Source organism: Balaenoptera physalus (genome assembly GCF_965194825.1).
Source record: "Balaenoptera physalus genome assembly, chromosome: 6".
Taxonomy (NCBI): Eukaryota; Metazoa; Chordata; class Mammalia; order Artiodactyla; family Balaenopteridae; genus Balaenoptera; species Balaenoptera physalus.
Genome location: NC_138885.1, coordinates 7,407,642 through 7,427,090, shown reverse-complemented (window position 1 = coordinate 7,427,090; position 19,449 = coordinate 7,407,642). Strand labels below are relative to the sequence as shown.

At 64.5% G+C, this 19,449-nt stretch overlaps 2 protein-coding genes across 5 annotated transcripts in view; one reads left to right on the top strand and one right to left on the bottom strand.

The window, feature by feature from the left end:
• Positions 1–158: 158 nt before the first annotated feature.
• Positions 159–19,449, bottom strand: part of LIMS2 (LIM zinc finger domain containing 2) — a 41,192-nt gene continuing 21,901 nt past the window's right edge. For 3 of the 4 annotated variants that reach the window (XM_082465923.1, XM_082465925.1, XM_082465924.1), the window contains exons 2-10: positions 17,413–17,572; positions 15,059–15,125; positions 14,775–14,895; positions 4,283–4,432; positions 3,475–3,625; positions 2,503–2,595; positions 1,876–1,924; positions 1,636–1,711; positions 159–1,016 (exon numbers count right to left, since the gene is read on the bottom strand). In XM_082465923.1, coding sequence (XP_082322049.1) covers positions 869–1,016; positions 1,636–1,711; positions 1,876–1,924; positions 2,503–2,595; positions 3,475–3,625; positions 4,283–4,432; positions 14,775–14,895; positions 15,059–15,125; positions 17,413–17,568 — 1,011 coding nt within the window. In that variant the 5' untranslated portion in view covers positions 17,569–17,572 and the 3' untranslated portion in view covers positions 159–868. The remainder of the gene's footprint in view (positions 1,017–1,635; positions 1,712–1,875; positions 1,925–2,502; positions 2,596–3,474; positions 3,626–4,282; positions 4,433–14,774; positions 14,896–15,058; positions 15,126–17,412; positions 17,573–19,449) is intronic. The other variant, XM_082465926.1, reaches the window with a different exon arrangement.
• Positions 10,540–14,767, top strand: GPR17 (G protein-coupled receptor 17). Its single transcript, XM_082465936.1, has one exon. The coding sequence runs from the start codon at positions 10,985–10,987 to the stop codon at positions 12,002–12,004; it is 1,020 nt and encodes a 339-aa protein (XP_082322062.1). The 5' UTR covers positions 10,540–10,984; the 3' UTR covers positions 12,005–14,767.

Below are 19,449 nucleotides of genomic sequence, written 5' to 3'. Positions count from 1 at the left end.
GAGCCTGTCCCCCGACTCCACCCACCGGGCCAGCCTTCAGGGACTGAGGGTCTCTGTTGGCAGCCTGGCCCTGGGACGCCTGTCCGGTCTGGCGTCTGTCTCCCTAACCCCGCGGCAGCGTGTCCAGCGCCATGTCACAAACCACACAAGCCCTGGGGTCGTGTAGAGAAGCCTTCATTCGTCGTGCAAGTGCGAGTCCCAACACCAGGGTCCCACGCTGTCCTCCCCGGAGGGCAGGAACGAGCCGCCCACCAGAGCCCACCACCTCCCGGCCCCAGGCTGCACCGGGGAGTCAGCGTGTGCCCTGGCGGCGGGTGAGCGGGGCCCTCCTGCTGCTGCTGCGTGGGCTGAAGGAACAGGACTCGCCGGCCCGGTCTGGGCACGAGGCTCCTGCTTGGCTGAGCGCGTGCGTGGTCGGGGGACCGCAGGGTGGTTCCCCGGGGGCGCCCACCCACGTGGCCCTGGGGTCCGGGCGGCTGCCTGGCCGTGGGCTACACCCGTGCCACGGGGGGCAGAGGCTGGCCAAGCTGCCACAGCATGTGAGCCACGAGGCCTCCTGCAGGGATGGAACAGGTCAGGACAGGCCGGCCCAGGTGACCCTGGCCCTACTTCTGTCCCTGGAAGACCTTGGGCTGAGGCTGTGGACAAGGACCTGTCACAGGCTTGCCACGCCCGGGCCCCTGCCCTGTGGCCTCTGGCCTCGTGGAAGGAGAGAGGGGAGGGACGGGACGCCTTGTGGCGGGGAGGAAGAAGATACTGAGAAGAGAGACGGGCAGGGAGAGGCCACAGGTTCGGGCAGCGGGGGCGGGCAGCGAAGCCGCGGGGGACAGGAGGACGACGGGCCGGGAGCGGGCGGCGGGCGGGCCTCTCAGGCGGGCTGGAGGCCCGCGGACTTGGGCTGCGCCCTGCGGGCTGCCAGCTCCGACAGCTTCTTCAGCCGCTTCTTCAGCTCCAGCGGGAACTTCTCGTAGCACCTCTTACACACAGGCTTCATGTCGAACTCCACGAACTTGTTCCTGGGGAGGAGGGGCAGCGGCCAGGAGAGCCGGGGTCTCCTCGGACCCCCGGCCCAGAGCCCACCACCTCCCCCTGCCGCAGCCTGTCCCCCACCAGCCGGCCAGGTCCGGGGGGCACCTTCTGGCCGGACGCCATGGGAGACGAGGAGATGGGCCTCCAGGCCTCCCTTTCTGCCTAGAGACTTCTCTTTAATGCGGCAACTCCAGAACCTTCCCTCTTGTCCTCAGAAGCCGGGCCGCACCTCCCCTCCCCTCACCGCTCCAGCTGGCCTTCCCCCCTCGGCCTCCTAGGTGAGGTCTGGCTCCTCTGGCTCTGAGCGCGCTGCTCCCTGAGCCCAGCGTCCTTCCCTCCCAGAGGCCAGCGCCCTTCCGAGTGCTGGAGGGCCGTGTCACTCTTCCTCCCTCTGTGCCCTGGGGGTGGGGTCTCTGGACCTGCCTTCTCGGGGCTGGGGCTGCCCCTGCTCCCACTGCATCCCCAGGGAAGGTCCGATGAAGAGAAGAGCCCATGGCAAGCCGACTCCAACCCGAGCCCCCGACGGGCCCCAGGAGGAGGGAGGGGGACGCCCTGCAGGTCTCCGCCCCCCTCGGCCCCCGACCCCCGGGAGCCAGCACGACTTACTTCAGGGTGAGCCGGCTGTTGCAGGTGGAACAGGAGAAGCAGTGCACACACCAGGCCTTGTTGAGGGCCGACACCACTGTGCGGGGCAGATGGGGGCTTAGCGGCCCCCCAGGCCAGCCACAGGCCCAGCTGTGCCCAGGGAGGGCCAGCTGGGCGCGCAGCTGCAGGACCCACAGCCCAGAGAGCACGGGGGAACGGGGCCTGGGGCGGGAAGTGGGCACGGGGACAGAGGGGCCTTACCATCGCCCTCGATCACGTGGCTGCAGGTGTAGCAGACGTCCCCGAAGAGCTGTGGACAGAGCGGGTGTTAAACACGCTGCAGGCATTCGTGCCCCCAGCCAGGGGCCAGGGGTGTGGCCCCCACCCAACCCCCAAAGGGCAGCTCTCATCAGCCACCTGGGCCTCCTGCCAGGGCACAGCCTTAGGCCTGAGGGCCCATCAGAACTACCCCCTGGGAAAGACAGCAGGTGGAGGCATTGCTCCCCCTAAGGCCCCTTTGCTCCCACCCGTGTCCTGAGAAGTATGGGCAAGGCAGTAACCCTGTTCTCTGTGCCAGAACAGCTGGGCAGCTTTGCCAGGCCTGGCAGGGGGGAGGAGATGGTGGTACACGTCACCCCGAGAGCCCAGGACTTCACACTGCCATCTCCTTCAGTGCCCGGGGCAGGCCTGGGCCACAAGGCACGTTTCTCAAATGGGGACACGGAGGCCCAGAGGGCTGCCCCGGTCCCGAGACCCTGAGCTCACCAGCCTGGACTTAGCACCCACGGCGGGGCCCCGGGGGCCGCCCCATGTCCTCTCGTGCCACTCACACAGCCCGCGCCCTGCCGGCTCCCCGCAGCTCCCGCCTCCCCTGCCCCGGGGCCCTACCTGGTTGTAGTGGGTCTCACAGTAGGCCAGGCCCTTCTTCTCATAGTGCCGGTGCCCCAGGAACGGCTTCTCACACTTGGCGCAGACAAAGTGCTGGGGGGGTGGGCAGGGAGGGCAGCGTCAGGCCTGGAGCGACCTCCCAGCGCACAGCCAGGAAGCGGAGGCTGGTGGGCGGGGGGCCTCGCTGGGCTGACACCTCCACAGACTGCTCCTGGTCAGCAGACCCCACTCCTTCCCTGATGCCCGGTGGCGCTGCATCCGCCCAGGGCCCACAGGGCGCCCTCGGCCCCCGTGTCGGCGCTGGCGAGGAGCCCAGGCCGTGGCGGGCTGCACCGTCTGCCTCTCGTGCACACACCTCTACAGGCCCAGAGTCACCGGACACACCTTCCACCCGTGGAGGCTGTGGCGTGTGAGGATTCACCCTCCCCCGGGGGGCCAGGGGCCGCGCCAGGACCCTCGCAAACAGGCCGCCCAGGGCAGAGACTGCGGGACACAGAGCTGGCCCGGTCACGGGCTTGCACGCCTCCCTGCCAGGTGGTGTCCCTAAGGCCATCAGAGCCCCCGGCGCAGGGGTGAGTATTCCCGGACAGCCGGTCGGACACACCTGAGCACCTCGCCTGCAGGTGGGCCAGACACGCAGCCACTTCCGTCAACCGCAATCCCACAGGGCACCCCGGGCCAGTGTCCCCAAGGTGTTCTCATGACTTTGGAATCCTCTAGAAGGCCAGGATGGGGAGGGAGGGAGGGGGTGTGCCTGCCCTGCCATGGCCTGTGGGCTCAAGTCTCCTGGGTCCCGTGGACAGACCTGTCCCAGACCAGGGGTGAGGAGGGGTAGCACCCACGAGGAAGGTCCCCGCTGGGAGCCGGCCACGTGGCCTGGGGGCTGGAGAGAGTGTGGAGAGGCTTCGGGGCCAGGCTGGCTGGGGACAGGAGCCGGGGCGCCCACCTGCTGTCCGGGCTGGCCTCGCTCACCTCCACGTGCCATTGCTTGCCCAGCGCATTGACCACACGGCCCTCGATGGGCCGGCGGCAGGCCCCACAGATGGGGACACCCATCTTGTCATGGCAGGGCAGGCAGTAGAGCTCGCCCTTCAGCTCGCGGGCCTCTGCAGTCAGCTCCTTCCTGGAAGACAGCGTGAAGCCCCCGGGTGACCACCCTGCCCTTCCGTGGCCTGTCGTGCTGGGAGGGTCACCCCAGCCCCTCAGCGCCAGGGAAGCAGCTTCCTGAGACACGCCCGCCACCTCCACCCCCCACCAGCTCGGTCCCAGCAGAGCGCCCGGGACAGGCGCTTCTTTCATCTCGGCTCTCTCTGGAGACTTCCTGTGCCCCAGACGGGCCCCGGGGCACAGGATTCCCGCCCGGCCCTTGCAGAAGGCGGCCTGTGTCCGGCACAGATCTGTTCCCCGGGCCCCCGCCCTCCAGACCAGACTGGGCGTCTGGGACCGGCACGAGGGGATGGCTCCGTGGCCTCTCCTTCCTCCCTCATCCGCTCCACCTCACGCTCACCCTCCGCACCTGTGATTCCCTCCTCTCGGCTTCACCGGGGGGGCCCAGCCCTCCCTCACCTGTGAGTCCTCCCATCAGTCTCCCCCGCGAGACGCGTTTCCTGCAGCAGTGCCCTCCCGGACCCATTCTACCTGCCCCTGCACCCCACTCTCCGGACGCCCCTCTCTGCCCCCTGGTGCTCCCCTCCTGCCCCGTCACTGCCCCGGGGCGGCCGGCCCACCTCCACCCGGCTCTCCACCTTCCCGGTCCGCCGGGCCCCGGCTGTGCCCCTACCCGCAGTGGGTGCAGCTGAAGTGGTCCGGGTGGTGGGCATCATTCCTGAACATGAGGGGCTGCTCGTCGATGACCAGGTGGCAGCGCTGACAGATGTACTTGCCCAGGCCCTTGGCCTTCTCACGGTTGTGGCAGGGTCGGCACAGGTGCCTGTGAGAAGTGAGCTGGGGGTCAGGGGCAGAGCCGCTCCTCTTCCTCCCCAGGCAGCCTGGGCCACCTGCCTGGAGAAGACGCCCCCAGCCCCCGCCCGCAGCTTGAACGGACGCCTGCCGGGAAGCCTCGGGGGCTCAGCTCGGTGGTCCAGAAAAGCAAGCTAACAGTCCTGCGGCCGGGAAGGCCACGGGTGCACCCTCTAAAAGGAGCCTCTGCACGGGACAGAGACCAGAAGGAAACACGGCAGCATGCTGGTGTTTGCCGTGTTTGGACAGTACAGCAACTGTGGTGCTTTTCTTCTTTACGCTTCTTCTGAGCCTAGGACATCGTGTGTGGACGAGAGCAGACGTTTCATGGACATTTGCTGAAAAATTCATTTTATTTTTCAAATGTCTTTTAACACACACGAGTAACCGTATAGTGACTTTCGTGCCCAGCCCAGGGGCCAAGGAGTGCCAGGCCCGTTGGGCCTGCACGCCTGCTTCCTCAGGGGTCGGCCCGACAAAGAGGAACCCGGACGTCTACAGGCTCTCTCTGTCTCCAAAGACAAGCGCAGCTGTGTCAGATGGAGGCCCCCAGACCCAGGAACTGTCATCACAGAGTCTTTTTTGTGAAGACCTCAGAGGAATTTCTGGTGCTACTCCCTCCATTGGGCCACAGCTGCGGTCTCCACCGAGAGAGAAATCAACATGGTTTCTGTTTCCTTGGGCCTCAAAGGCGGCAGCAATTTAGATTCAGGGTCCCCGGGCGAAGACGCACAAAGGCCCCAGTGCACTGCTCCCATCCCCCACCTCCCACCCAGTCTGCAAGTGCTCTCAGCATCCGGGCCCTCCTTCCCTCCCTTTCCAGGTCCCCAACCCACTCTCACCAGCCTCCCGGCCACCTGATACCGGTGTGGGCCTCTGTTAGAGGCAGGTCAGGGAGTCCACTTAAGAGATTGACTCTCAGACTCAGGAACCCCCAAGCAGGTGTGGTGGGCAGATCCTAGGTGCCAGGGCAGCCAACTCAGCATCCACGCCCTTGACCGCAGTGCCTCCTACCGCGTTTGGGTCTGGACCGCACTGTGCTTGCCCTGAGTGTGTCCTAGCTCCCCGGGGTGAAGGGCAAGGGGCCCAAGGGAGTGCCCAGCAGCCGCCTGCTAAGCCGCTGGCCAGCTCCCAGCTGTGCTCTTCTGGACCCTGTGTGCCCCACCCAGGGCAGCGGCTCAGGACAGGTCTTCTGATGCGTACGTGGGTGAATGGTTGTAAAAGACAAGAAGGGAAGGACGGCGGGCGTCATCTCCCCACGATAACGTGGCCACCGAGACTGGAAAGTCGCCTCCTGGCCTGGGACGCCCGGCTCACTCTACCGGCCCAGGGGCCACAGACGTGGCCCGTGGCTTCAGTCCCCATCTCCCTTCCGTCCCCAGATCCCTGAAGCCCAGTGGGTTCTCCCCGCCCCACTCTCCCCCAGACACCCCGTGCCCCAGCCCCATCCCAGGCCTCCTGCCACAGCGGGGCCTCGCCACTCCCACGCCTGCCGCCTACTGCGTCTCTGCCACAGACAGGGCATTTATTCCCTACAACCCCACTCCAATCCTGCTGACTCGTCTTCAGCAGTAGGACAACTTGCAACCCATACGGAACGCTTTTTGTTTCAAAGATATAGAAAGTAGCGCAACTCCTCAAAATTCTGTTGCAACAGTCAGTGCCCTTAAAACCACTGCCATCAGTCACCCGACAGCAGCCAGCCAGACTCCCACATTTCAAGTCACCGTGAGCCAGTTCTCCCAGACAGCCACCCCGGGCCACAGCGGGGAGGGGGGCCGCACACCCCACCGGCTCCCAGGCATGACAGAACTGAGCAGCCCCGCTCTCTTGACGGAACCCCAGACGGGAAACGTCTTTTCAACAGACCTGATCCCAGCACCAGATCTAAGGGCAACCTGCAGAATTTTTTCCCAGGTAGAATGAAGATGGAACCTAAGAATTTTACCACTGAGCTGCAACAGAAGAAGAGAACAAAACACACACGCGTACAGCCTGAGTTTTAGAGTGACACACGCTTGAGTCCAAATGCGGGCTCGGCCACCCCACTGGTTTGTCGTTGGCCAGTTACCTCACCTCTCTGAGCCCCAGTTTCCTCGTCTGTAAAATGGGCAGTAATCCCAAGTGCACGGGATTGTGCGAAAGAAATTCAGACATTTCAGACAGTACTTGTGGCAGGTACTTCCCAGTGATGGCTGTGTACATCTTTCAACATTGTAACTAAAAAGTTTTTTAAAGTCTTTTGAAATTAGGAATGGTGATTCGGTTCCCTGTGTCACCGGACGCATCATTTCGGGAAAGACGGGGAGAACCAAGCTCTGCTGGAGCCGTCTCAGGGGCAGCCACTGTCAACATCCAAACGCCCCGCAGACTCCCGGACTCCCAGGAGGAGCTGTGGGGCAGGTGGGCGGCGGGCCGCAGCGACCCTCTTCCCAGGCTTCCCGTCCAGAGGAGGAGCCCACACAGGCGAGGGCCAGGCCTCCGGGTCCCCACAGGCACAGACAGCGCCCCATTATGAGGCAGCCTGCAGCTGGGCCCCGCTCGAGATAAAGGCCGTGATTTATTCCGCACACCCAAACGGGGCCTCATTATATGGGGCAGGACACAAGGACCCTAAGCAAGCGTCCTGAAAGAGTCCCCTCTCATTGGACCGAACAAGACTCCTCGGCCTCCCACCCTCCCCATTCACAAGACCCCCTCTGCCGATGGCCAGTGCGGGTTTGGGCGCCCAGGCCCGTTGCCATGGCGGCCAGCCCCTCCCTGGCCCCCTCCCCCACCCCCCCCCCCAGGAAATTACCCTGATCTGAAACGTCCTGTTGTGTCTGTCGGTCCCAGCCAGGCCTCCCACCCGGCCGGCGCCCACTCTGCGGCTTCGAAGACAGTCACACACTCGGCCTCTGTGACGCTCGGTGGCCCAGCTGGGGGCAGGGGGGTGGGGGGGGAATGGCTGGAACACACTGGAATATTCACGGCCCAGCAGCAGCAGAGGCAGCCAGAGGAGTGGCCCACCACACAGGGGACCCCTCAGGAATGAAGCGGCCTTTCAGGGCCCGAGGGGCTGCAGCCTCGCCTCCTCTCCTTAAATAGCCAGCCGGCCTCCACCACAGCTGCACGGAGCCCACCACCCACCCACAGGCTGCAGCCCACCTGCCGCCCCAGACCCGCCGAGAGAGGTAAGGGCAGGGCCTGGCGGGGCGGGCGGGGAGCTCAGGCCCAGCGGAGGCAGAGGCGGAGCAGGGCAGGGACGCGAGCCCAGCCCCGTCCCCCAGAAGCCTCTCTGTGGTCGGGCTACGACCTAGTTATCCAGGCCGCCCGGTCTGCATGAGAGCGGCGCACAGGCAGCGTTCCCGTCTCACTGTCGGGGCTTTTAAAGGAAGGGTGAGTGCCCGGCCTGCGGTCCCACGGCTGCAGTGACAGCCCCCGTGCGCCTCACCTCGAGCCAGGCGGCTCCGGGAGGGGCCTGAGGAGGAGTCAGGAGGGAGAGGTGCTGGCGGCGCTGATGCCGGGAGACGGCCACCTCGGCCACCTCCCGCCACCAGGCCTGCCCACGTCCCCTCCGCGCAGGCCAAGCCCTGCGCCTGACCCACGGCCGGGGCCCCAACCCCCCAAGGCCCAGGCCAAACTCCGCGCACCCCAGTCGCCCTGGCCAAGCAGAGCGACACGTCGAGGGGCAGCGAGTGCGGGCGCTTCTAGGGACCCGCGGAGGGGAGCAGGCGCCACTGCGGACCACACGGCGGGACCAGCGCCAAAACTCCTAACGTGGCGGAGGGGGAGAGAAACCCCGACAAACCAGAAACGGCCTGAAAGCATTCTGAAACCAAGTCTGTGCCCCCAGAGAGAGAGCGTGGTGCACGCAGCCTTCAGGGGTGGGAGGCGGAGGGCACGGGGCGGGAGCAGAAAGCAGGCGCTGGCCCGCCCACCAGGTGCCACCTGTGCACCACGCGGGGCCCACGCTCGGTTCGCTGCTCTGCCGTCACCACTGTGCTGCTTTTTGAACAGGGGTGGTACAAACTGTGTCGCTGGTCCTGGGGCCAGGCCCCCGGGGGCGCCGCTGAGCCGGGGAGGAAACTCCAGCACGAGCTCTAGCAGCCGGGAGCTGCCAGCCTCCACGAGAAAGGCAGGTGGAGGTGTTGGCTGTCCCCGCCGGGTCTTCCTGACCTGACTTCCTACTCCAAGGCCGTCACCCGGCCAAGTGACCCTGGGCAAGTTAGCGGATGCTGAACCTCCGTTTCCTCATCTGTAAAATGAGGCAACAGACGCCTGCCCCTCAGGACTGGGGTGCGGTGTCCACGCAGGCCCGCCGCCTCATGCCGGCCAGAGGAGGTGGTCAGTACCTGTGAGTGGCCCTCACGGAGGGGCACGACTGCACAGCCGCGGGGCACAGCCCGGGCCCGAGGTCAGCCCAGAGCGGAGGGCACCCAGCTCAGCCCCTCCCCATCCCCAGGTTTCCAACAGGACCCCTCCCTCACTTGGCCTCCAGACCACCCCCCCATCAAGTCACACACACCTGGACCAACAGGCAATAATCCCTGTATCAGAATTTCAGGCAGCCTGAACCACTCTGGAGCCAGGAGACATCATCTGGGCAGGGGAACTGCCCTGGACCCCTTCAATAATTAAAATGTGATACGATCAGGCAAGCGCCCGCCCTCTGCTTGAGGACGACTGGCCAGATGCTCTCTGCCACTCAGCCACAGCCATCTGTGGGGAGGGAGGAGCCCAGGGCCCCCGGTGGTGGTGAATGAGGCATGAAGCTGCTGCCCGGCCTGACAGCCCCTCGTCCCCGCAGTCTGGACCACCCTCCCTCCCTCTACTATGGGAACCCACGGCTGGGGACGGCACCCAGCCTCCTCCTCAGGGCTGACGTCCCCACGCCGTCGGGGCACCTGTCAGCCCCTGCCAGGGCTATTATCATGGGCATGAAAGCGGAGGCCTAAGAGCCAGGAGAAGCTTGCAGACAACTTGCCCCACGTCCTGCTGCTCGGCGGGACACGCCGCTGCGCAAGCTGCTCCTCCCCGCTTCCTGCCGCCCCCCTGCAGCCCAACCGCACAGGCAGGGAGTGGAGGTGTCGGGAGGCGGGGCTTCAGGGGAGCCCCAGAAGCTGCGCTGCAGGCAGGGGTGCGCTAGGCGGAAACCCCAGGGCGTGAGAAGGCCCTGGCAGCCACCTCCCTGACCCCCGCTCGGGGCTGTGGCCTGTGTGGGGTGTGGACAGAGGGCGCTCTGGCCCGGCTGTCCCGCCTTCTCCTGCCCACACCCCCTGGTCTCAGGCCTGGCGAGGGAGGCGGGGTGTTAGGGACCTTCCCTCTCCTTTCTGGATCTCCTGAGTTGAACAAAATCAAAATAGGAATCTGTTACTCTGTCTGCTGGGGCGGCAGCAAGGGTGACCCACTCAGACCTGGGGTCAGCAGACAGAAATGGCTTGTTACCAAGGCCAGCAGGGCTCCGAGCTGCGCGGCCCCTCAGGTGTAGGTACACCAGGCGGGCAAGGCCAGGCAGAGACAGGCCGCCTCCCTGGGCCCCGGGCCTCTCTGGGGCTGCAGATCTTGGCCAGAAAACCCTGGAAGGTCTCTCTACCTCTGGGAAAAATGGCTCTTCCTCTCCTGGGAAAGAATCCGCCTCCTGGTAGTTAAACTACCCTGGGTGGTAAAATACCCGCTGCAGGCCTGGGGCCCAAGGGCTTTCTAAAACACAGGTCTCCACTCATTAAGATGCCTAACGTGGGGCTGGTGGGCTAAGTCCAGAAAGTTCAAGAGACCTTGGGATCCAGGCCCGGATGTGCCAGCAGACAGAGCAGGCCTCTGCCCCCCTGACACTCTGACACTGCATTCCCAGCCAGGCCCTCCTGTGGCGGGTGCCGGGGGGCCGGGAGAACTGGGGAGCCCGGTGGGCAGGCGGGTCAGGGAGGGGTATGCAGGGTTCTCCTGAGGCTGAAGAGGAGCTGGCCGAGCTCCACACACCGGGCCCTCAGGAACAGGCGACCCGGCCACCCACCCATGAGAAGTGGGGCTCAGGGGCCCCATGAACCCCACCCCTCAAACAGCACACGGGGGAAAGGGATAGAAAACGTGGGGCTCCTCCCTCCGCCCTCACACCCCCCCAGAGCCTCAGACAGACGGGTCGCCATGCTCTCCCGTGGTGCTGACTCCATCCCCCAGGCCTGAGAGGGGGCCTTCCGGGTCACCAGGGTCCAGCCAGGGCCCTCACACGCCCTGTAGGGACGTGGCTGCAGAGTGGGGAGCCAGCCTCAGCCGCAGGTTAGCACCCAGTCCCTGCTTTTGGTTTTGCTTCCTGCTGGAGTTCAGAGAGCCTGTGACACCTGCCCACCCCCAGCTGGACCCAGGAGGTGTCCTCAGTGGCCCCCGAGGCAATGCCGAGCATGGAACAGGGTCGGGGTCGGCAGGTACCGCAGGCTTCCGAGGACTCACGTCTGCAGAGGGTGACAGCCCGCCGGTCGCAGGCTCTCCGGGGCCTGTCTGCTTGTTCCCTCCAGGCTCAGCCCCGGGCTCAACCTCCAGCCAAAGCATGGATGGCCTCGAGGTGGCTTCCCCAGGCCTGACGGCCAACTCCTCCCTGGCCCCCATGGAGCACTGTGGCCAAGAGACGCCCCTGGAGAACGTCCTCTTTGCCTCCTTCTACCTCCTGGATTTCATCCTGGCTTTTGTTGGCAACTCCCTGGCCCTGTGGCTCTTCGTCCGGGACCACAAGTCCGGCACCCCTGCCAACGTGTTCCTGATGCACCTGGCCGTGGCTGACCTGTCCTGCGTGCTGGTCCTGCCCACCCGCCTCGTCTACCACTTCTCGGGGAGCCACTGGCCGTTTGGGGAGATCCCGTGCCGGCTCACCGGCTTCCTCTTCTACCTCAACATGTACGCCAGCATCTACTTTCTCACCTGCATCAGCGCGGACCGCTTCCTGGCCATCGTGCACCCCGTCAAGTCCCTCAAGCTCCGCAGGCCCCTCCACGCCCACCTGGCCTGCGCCTTCCTCTGGGTGATGGTGGCCGTGGCCATGGCCCCGCTGCTGGTGAGCCCACAGACGGTGCGGACCAACCGCACGGTGGTCTGCCTGCAGCTGTACCGGGAGAAGGCCTCCCAGCACGCCTTTGCGTCTCTGGCCGTGGCCTTCACCTTCCCGTTCGTCACCACGGTCACCTGCTACCTGCTCATCATCCGCAGCCTGCGGCAGGGCCCGCGCGTGGAGCGGCGCCTCAAGAACAAGGCGGTGCGCATGATCGCCGCGGTGCTGGCCATCTTCCTGGTCTGCTTCGTGCCCTACCACGTCCACCGCTCCGTCTACGTGCTGCGTTACCGCGGCCACCGCACCTCGTGCGCCGCCCAGCGCGCGCTGGCGCTCGGCAACCGCGTCACGTCCTGCCTCAGCAGCCTCAACGGCGCTCTCGACCCCGTCATGTACTTCTTCGTGGCCGAGAAGTTCCGAGACGCCCTGTGCAGCCTGCTGTGCGGCAAGAGGCTCGCGGGGCCGCCCCCCAGCGCCGACGGGAAGACCAACGAGAGCTCGCTGAGCGCCAGGTCGGAGCTGTGAGCCGGGGGCCACCGCCTCCTCCCCAAGGGCCACCCCTCAGACTCACCCCCGAGGAGGAGCCCGCCTCCGCCCCAGCGGCCCCCGAGGAAACAAACTGCAGCCTCAGCGGGCCACCGCCACCTGCTCCGAGGCCCGAACGCATCACCCGGCGCTGAGTTCTGTCTTCTCTGCCACGCAAATCCCTGAACAGGGAGAACAGAAGGGACCAGACGGCCACCCCCCTGCGGAGACTGGCCCTGCTCACTCACAGCTACAAGACACTCAGCAGCTTCACCCCCTGCTGCGGGGGCAAGGAGGCCGGAAACATTCCTGCACAATGAGCGTCTTTCTTTCCCAAGTGCCGCCTGCGAGGTTCCCGGCCTCCTTCCCCCGACAGAGACAGAAACGCGCGGCGGTGAAGCTTTGCAGAGAGGACGCGGGAGACAGCTGCAAACGGCCCACCGGAAGAGGGGGCACTGGAAGCTGGGGGGCGGGGGGGGGTCTAAAGGTTTTCTCCCAAGTGCAAGGTGCTTTGAGGTCCCTTTGTGGCACCTTTGCCAAAGGACTCTGCGTTTAGGGGACACAAGCTATAAATTAGAACCCAACACTGTAGGCACATTTCAGGGTGGTCACCAGGTGACAGCCAGCAACACGGGCGGGGCCTGTGAGGCACGTCAGCTCTCCATCCCTCCTGCCAGACACCCACACACAGACCTGCATGTGCCCGACAATCCCCAGGGCTTCCCGGCAGCTGCCCAGTGCCTCCCGAGTCCCGGTGGAACACACGCTATGGGTGGACGGTCACAGAGAGCTGAGCTTTGTCACCACCGGGCGGCGGGGAGGGCAAGGCCCGGCCTGTGAACCCGGCTCCCACTAACCCAGACCCAGCAGGGGCAGAGCCCCACTCCTTCCCAAGAGGCTTCCACCAGTCCCGGCGGGCCAAGCTTTGAGCTGTTTTGCTCATAGGGTGGCCTGTATCGCCCTCACCGTTCCTTTTTTGTACTTGATTATACTGATCATAAACATAACCGTACTTTAATAACTGAAGGTTACTCTGTTTGATTAACACAACTCCCTCCCCAGAACTTTTCTTCCCTCTCACCCAAGAACGGCAAAGCAGAGGCAAAGGCAGCAGTGTGGACTGTGGGTCTGGGGGCCCTACGGTGGGCCTGCCCCGCGCAGACTCTGAAGTTCTGCCCCGTGGGCTTCAGAGCGCCGACCTGGGCTGGAGGGTGCGCGTAGGGGCCCCGCGCTCCTTGCATCACAGCGATACTTTACTTTCCTGAGCACGTCCAGCCTCTTCCGGATTTTTCCAGCAGAGCACCGGAGCAGGGGCCCCAGCATGAGCTGCGGCTCAGGCCCACACCCGGCAGGTGACCCCACGGACCAGCATGGGGACCGCCCCCGCCCCGCTGCACTGTCTGCTCCCCGATGGTCTCTCAGATCCGCACCCACCACCCGGGCTGCTACCGAGTGCTCTGCAGACACCAAGATGGACAACACGCGTCTCTGGTGGGGCAGGCAGATGGGCGAGATCGCTACGGCAGCGTCAGGAAGGGGAGCTCGAGTGGCACCAGAGAATGTGACAAGTGCCCGGACAGGGGAGGGCATGGGAGGCAGACCGCTAGGGCACTGCTAACGAGGCCGGCCTGCTCTTCCCTGAGGCCTGGCTGTCGGCAGAGGGGAAACTCGCAGTCGCTTGGTTGGTTGGGCTCTGTGGCACTTGGGGTGCCTTCTGGACACCACGTGGAGCTGGCATGTGGGCAGTGGGGTATGCGGGGAGAGGTCTGGGGGGGAGGCGGACATCTGCATCGCCCAGCACACACTCACCATGTGAGGCAGCGGGACTTTGGGCCCAGGGCAGAGCCCCAGGGGAGCCCAACATGGAGAGACGGGCGGAGGAAAGTGAGCCAGGAGAGGAGAGGGCCAGCTCAGCCGTGAAGTAGGAGGAGACTCCCAGAACACGGGGGCCTGGGTGCCCACAGAGGAGCAGGAGCTGCCGCAAAGGCCGCGGGGACACCGCTCAGCCTGGGCAGCGGGGAGCAGACGGGAGGACCCAGCTGGAGGGCTGGGGAGGGCTGCAGGGAATCGCTGTGGAAAGAAGGCTCAGAGGGTGCTTTGAACCCTGGGGGCCACCGAGCCTGAGCCGTTAGAAAGGGAGAGAGAGCGGACCAGAGCCACGAGCCCCCGCTGGAGAGGGTGTGTGGAGTGAGCAGGGCTTTGGGGTGCAGGGACACGGCCCCCACTCTGACAAGGCAGTGGGGCAGCACAGATGCTGGGCGGCAGGGGTGCCCATCCCTCGGGAGGGGGAGGGGAGGTCCTGGCTGTGGGCGTGAGGGTGCAGGGACAGTGCGGGGGCGGGGGAGGAGGGGAGGAGAAAAGAGCAAGTCTTCGTGGAAGGTGACAGCTTAGCCTGCTGAGGAAACCTGGGCCCCAGCTGAGTGCCGTCCCTCCAGCAGCGCTCGTGGGGCGTGAGGACGGAGGTGGACGGCTGGGGTCAGCACTGTGGGTGGCCAGGCAGGCAGGACCTTGACTCAAAGCTCCTCATCCGTGAGGATGACTCACGCACCCGCGTGGGCCGCCTGTACGCTGTCAGCCTGCTCCCAGGAAGAGCCCCGAGCCTGGGTGGCCCCCGACTCACCGTCCCTCCCTCTCTCCAGGCTCCGTCCTCACCCGTACTCTGGATAGGGCTCTCCTGTCTGCCTCGCGGGGACAGGGCCGCACGGCAGCCCCACCCGCAGCCTGCAGCGCCTGGACCGGGCCTGGGCCTGTGACGAGGGGCCCGCCTCACCTGCCGGCGTTCTTCACGAAGCCCAGGTCGGCCAGCTCCACGTCGCACAGCTCGCAGCGGAAGCACCCGGGGTGCCAGTTGTTGTTCATGGCCTTGATGACGCGGCCGATGATGAACTCGCCTGCAAGAGAGAGGTTCCTGCTCGCCTGGTGCCCTTCCCCTCCGCGACCCCCTCCCAGAGCCGGGAGGGCAGCGGCCGCGGGAGCCCGAGGCCGGTGCTCTGAGAGGCAGGGCTCTCTGCCCACCCACCCCCCAGGCGGCGCCGAGGCCTGTGCGGCCCTTACCGCAGGTCCTGCAGCACGGAGCGAACAGCATCTGGAAGTCGTGTTCGCAGTACTTCCGCCCTTCGAGCTGCAAACGGGGCCAGCAGACAGAGGACAAGGAAGGCACTGTCATCCCCCGAGCTGCGCTGGCCGGTCTGCTGGGTGAGGGCCTGCCCTCGGGGAGGCTGGACAAACACCCCACTCTGTGCACCTGCTGCCACCACAGGAAGCGGGGTGGGGGGCGGGGAGGTTTCCTGGAGGAGGTGATGAGGAGTGGAAAGGCAGCAGGGGGTGGGGGTTCCGAGAGGAGGGAATTCCAGACAGTGAGCAGCCCGTGCAAGGCCTGGAGATGGGACGGGATTGGCCTGTTCGACCTGGGGAGAGTGCAAAGCGAGGGGCCTCGAAGAAGCTGGCAACTCAGCAAGGCCAGCCCCTCAAAGGGCCACTGCCGCTTGCAGAAGATCTTGGCCCTGTTGGTCCCAGGAACAAGCTGAGGGCTGGGGGCGGAACTTCAGGCTGGGGAGGGCGGGGATGGAGTTTGAATTCTGTGTGTCCCTTGGCCCTATTTCCTGTGTGAGAAGTCCATTCCCCCAGGGGCCACAAAATACCCAGGGAAGGGACACAGAAGGAGGGACACAGGAAGGGGGGCAAGGGAGTCCTGCAGCCGCTGTCCGCATCTGTCTGGGCAAGGAGGGCCCTCACACTGGCCCCAAGAAAGCCTCTGCTTTCTTCTCCCTTGATAATTGTATTTGGTTTTCCCCTGTTCTCTAAAATGAGTGTCTTATTAAGCTGCACCTGGCTAGAGCCCTAGCCAGTGACCTGCAGAGGCAGCAGGAATTTAAACTGTCGTAGGCACATCCACAGCGCCCTGCCCACATCACCCCCCCCCACCAGCCCCGCCTCCATCATCAGCCAGCATTTCCCAGGAGGAACCACAGGCAACAGCAACCCCTACTCTGCCAGGCAGATCACACACCCCACAGCCATCTACCAGCCCGTCCCATCAGCTTGGAAATCTATCCAGCCTCCGAGCACTGCCCTGGTGTGCTGGTAAACATTTCACAACTGGTTCTGAGGCTGCCTTGTAGCGTTTGCCGATTTCTATGGTGTAAATATTCCCACCCGTGGTCAATTTCAAGCTACCAACAGACCTCCGTATGGAGCTGAGAAGAGATGTCAGTAGCCACCATGGTACAGTGTTTCCAGCACACAGGCATAATAACAAATCATAACCTCAAAGGCATAGCTGATCGTGAAATGTAATAGAGTAATTAGGAAGTGGTGAGTTTTGAGTTTCTGTTACCTTTGTTGTTTTTTTAAATTAATTTTTATTGGAGTATAGTTGCTTTACAATGTTGTGTTTCTACTGTACAGCAAAACGAATGTTACCTTTGTTTTTAATACAGTTTTATCTCATTGTATGTTTGTATCATTTAACTTTTAATAATGGCTGTGTTTAACAACCGGCTTGCAAGACTGCTGAAAATTTAACAATCTGCTCCTGTGACCCAGTGCAGCCCAGTGTAGGCCCCTTCACTTCCATCTGGATTACGGAAATAATCGGCTTCTGGTCCCACCTTTTCTCCTGGCTTCTGTCCCCGCCCGCACACAGTCTCTCCTCAGCATAGCAACCAGGGGTCCTTCTCTAAGGTCAGACAGACGATGTGACTCCTCCCCTCCAGACCCTGCAGTGGCTCCTGCGCCTCCCAGAATGAAAGCCTAAGGCCCTATGAAGGCCCACGGGGCCAAGCAAATCTGCCTCCCCACTCTCATCTTCTGCTGTTCCCTCTCCTTTGCTCTGCTTCCATCACACCGGCCCCCCACTGCTCCTCTAATACCTGCATGCTCCAACCTCAGGGCCTTTTTGCACTTGCTGTGTCCTCTGCTGAGAGCTCTTCCTGCAGGTGCACGCTGCTCCCTCACCTCCTTCAGATCTGCTCAGACATTACCTTCCCTGATCACCCCGCGCCCCCGAGATGCCTTACAGCCAGAGCACTTAGCACCATCTGATACACGTGGGTTATGTTTACTGCCTGACCCCAGGGAGGGTAAGTGCCACCAAGGCAGGGCGTTTGCACCCCAGGGCCCCCCAGCATCTGCCCAGAGGTGACAGGATGAACGGTGACTCTCCTCCAGCACCCACGGCCACCAGGAGAACACTTCACGTCTCACAGGTAAGGGATGGGGCCCCGAGGCGTGGCCAGCAAGGTTCTCAAGGAGCGCCGCTCGGCTCAAGGGCTGGCATGTCTGCCTCATCCTTCACAAGAGGACCACGGCCGGGCACGGCCCACAGGCTGCCCGAGGGCCGACCCTGAGCTGGGTCCGGGGCTCAGGCTCCGAGAAGGCGGCGGCGAGGGCCCCGGGAGCATCCTCACCTCGTAGAAGAGCCCCTCGGGGAAGGGCCGGAAGCATTGGGCGCACACGAAGCAGTGCTCGTGGTACAGCTCTCCGTTGCTGTTGACAATCCGCTCAGCGGGGGCGAAGCGGGCCTGGCAGCGCTGGCACACGGCATTGGCCAAGGCATTGGACATGTTACTGGGCGGGAAGAAGGAAAGGGCGGGTCAGGGCCTGAGGGCCGCACTCGATGGACACGCTTCCTGGGGTGAAGACAGCGCTGTCCTCAGCCCGGGTCGGCCTTGGCACCGCAGGGACTGAGTCACACAGTCAGGGCCACGCTGCCCGGCACCGGCTTGGGTCACCCCGCTTGGCTGTCACCCATCCCTGCAGCTACCGTGTGCCTCGGACACGTTAGGTGCCAGCACAGGCCAGGCCACGGTGGCCTTCCCAGATGACAACCCTGCGAGGCCGACGCAGCACCTCCATCTCCCAGCTGGACAAGCGGAGGCCTGAAGAGAGTGACCCGCCCACCACCAGGGCCACAGTGGGTGGAGGCAAAGCCTACATCAGAACTCTGGGGCCCCGACCTTCCCCCACACCCTGCAGCCCCCGGTGCCCCACACAGGGGGTCAGGCACAGGCCAGGCCGTCACCGGGCTCACGCCGGCCAGAGCAGTCACGGCTCAAGTCCGGTGCTCTCACTCACGGGCCAGCCGGGGCTGGCCCTCGCTCTCCAGGCCCAGCCGCCCAGCCGTGGAAGGACCCTAATCACGGCCGTGGCCACGGGTTACAGGCTGTTAGATGACGGACACACAAGCTTTCAGCAGGGTGCCCAGCCCACTGTAAGCCCGCAGAGGACGGCGCTGTGCTTGTCAGTGTCACTGACCGGGCCCCCAGGCTGCTCGGTCATGGTGCTGGGCCATCTCTCGAGGTGTCAGGGACACCCCGGCTTCCTCCTGTGCCTCCTGTCACCCCCTCAGGGAACCAGAATGTCTCCGGTAGAGACTGTCACCCAGACACAGGGGAGCGGCTCGGTTTTTGCACACTTATTTAATCCCCGAGGCCACCCTGCTTTCCTAAGGCTCAGAGAGGTTAAGTAACTTGCCCAAACTCACAGAGCAGATGACAGCGTCCAGATTTGAACACAGATTGGTCCGACTTCCATGGCTCTTTTCCCTGCACCGTGAGTTAGTTTCAAATCACCTGCACCCCCAAAACATATAACCACCCTACCGTGGAGAAGGTGAGATTGTGAACACTGGGGATGGGCGCAGAGGGGGGAGCGAATCCCCTCATCCACGGTGGGCAGCTGCCGTCCCCGGGGAAGCGGGAGGCATCCTGCCGGGAGGCGTGGAATCCGAACTGAGCTACACGGGAAATGGCCACACAGACAGACGTGTGCCGGCTCCAGGCTGGGGCCCCAAGGCTCAGGCAGGAGCCTGGCTGTCAGCCCCGACAGTCTCTACAAACGCCCGGCACCCTGATGCCTGTGCCTCTGGCTACAAGGGCGGCAAACAGATTTTGTCTCGTGTCAACTGGGTGGGCACAGAAGGAAGGTCAGGCTCAGGGAGGAGAGATGTAACCCGTTGGCCACATCGCGTAGACGCGTGCGGTGGCACGCGGCACGCCTCCTGAGAACATCTTTTCAGCCTGTTCCGCCTCCCGGGATGCTGAAGCCCACCCCTCCCTCACGGCCACAGCACCGGGAGGAGGTGGGAGAGGGCTCCGCCCTCAGGGGTCTAGGTGTGGACAGTGGGTCTAGCGGAGGGTCGCTGCCACATGGACAGACTGGAAGCCGGCCTGGGGCACCCGGGCAGGACTTCCTCTCTGCTCTGCTGGAGGAGCCCTCGTGGCAAGGGCAGGGCCGGTAGGCCCCTCGGCAAGCCTTGCCAGGCAAGTGGACCGCTGCATGCCTCTGCCTGCCCTCAGGTGTACTTGGGGGACCAAAGCCGTCTCCTGCATCCGTATCTAAGCCAAAGGGGCAAGGAGGCAGGACAGTGGCAGGAGGGGTGGGCAGAGCCCAAGGTGACAGGGAGGCTCTGTGCACAGTGGCCACCACCCTCCTCTCCAGCTCCC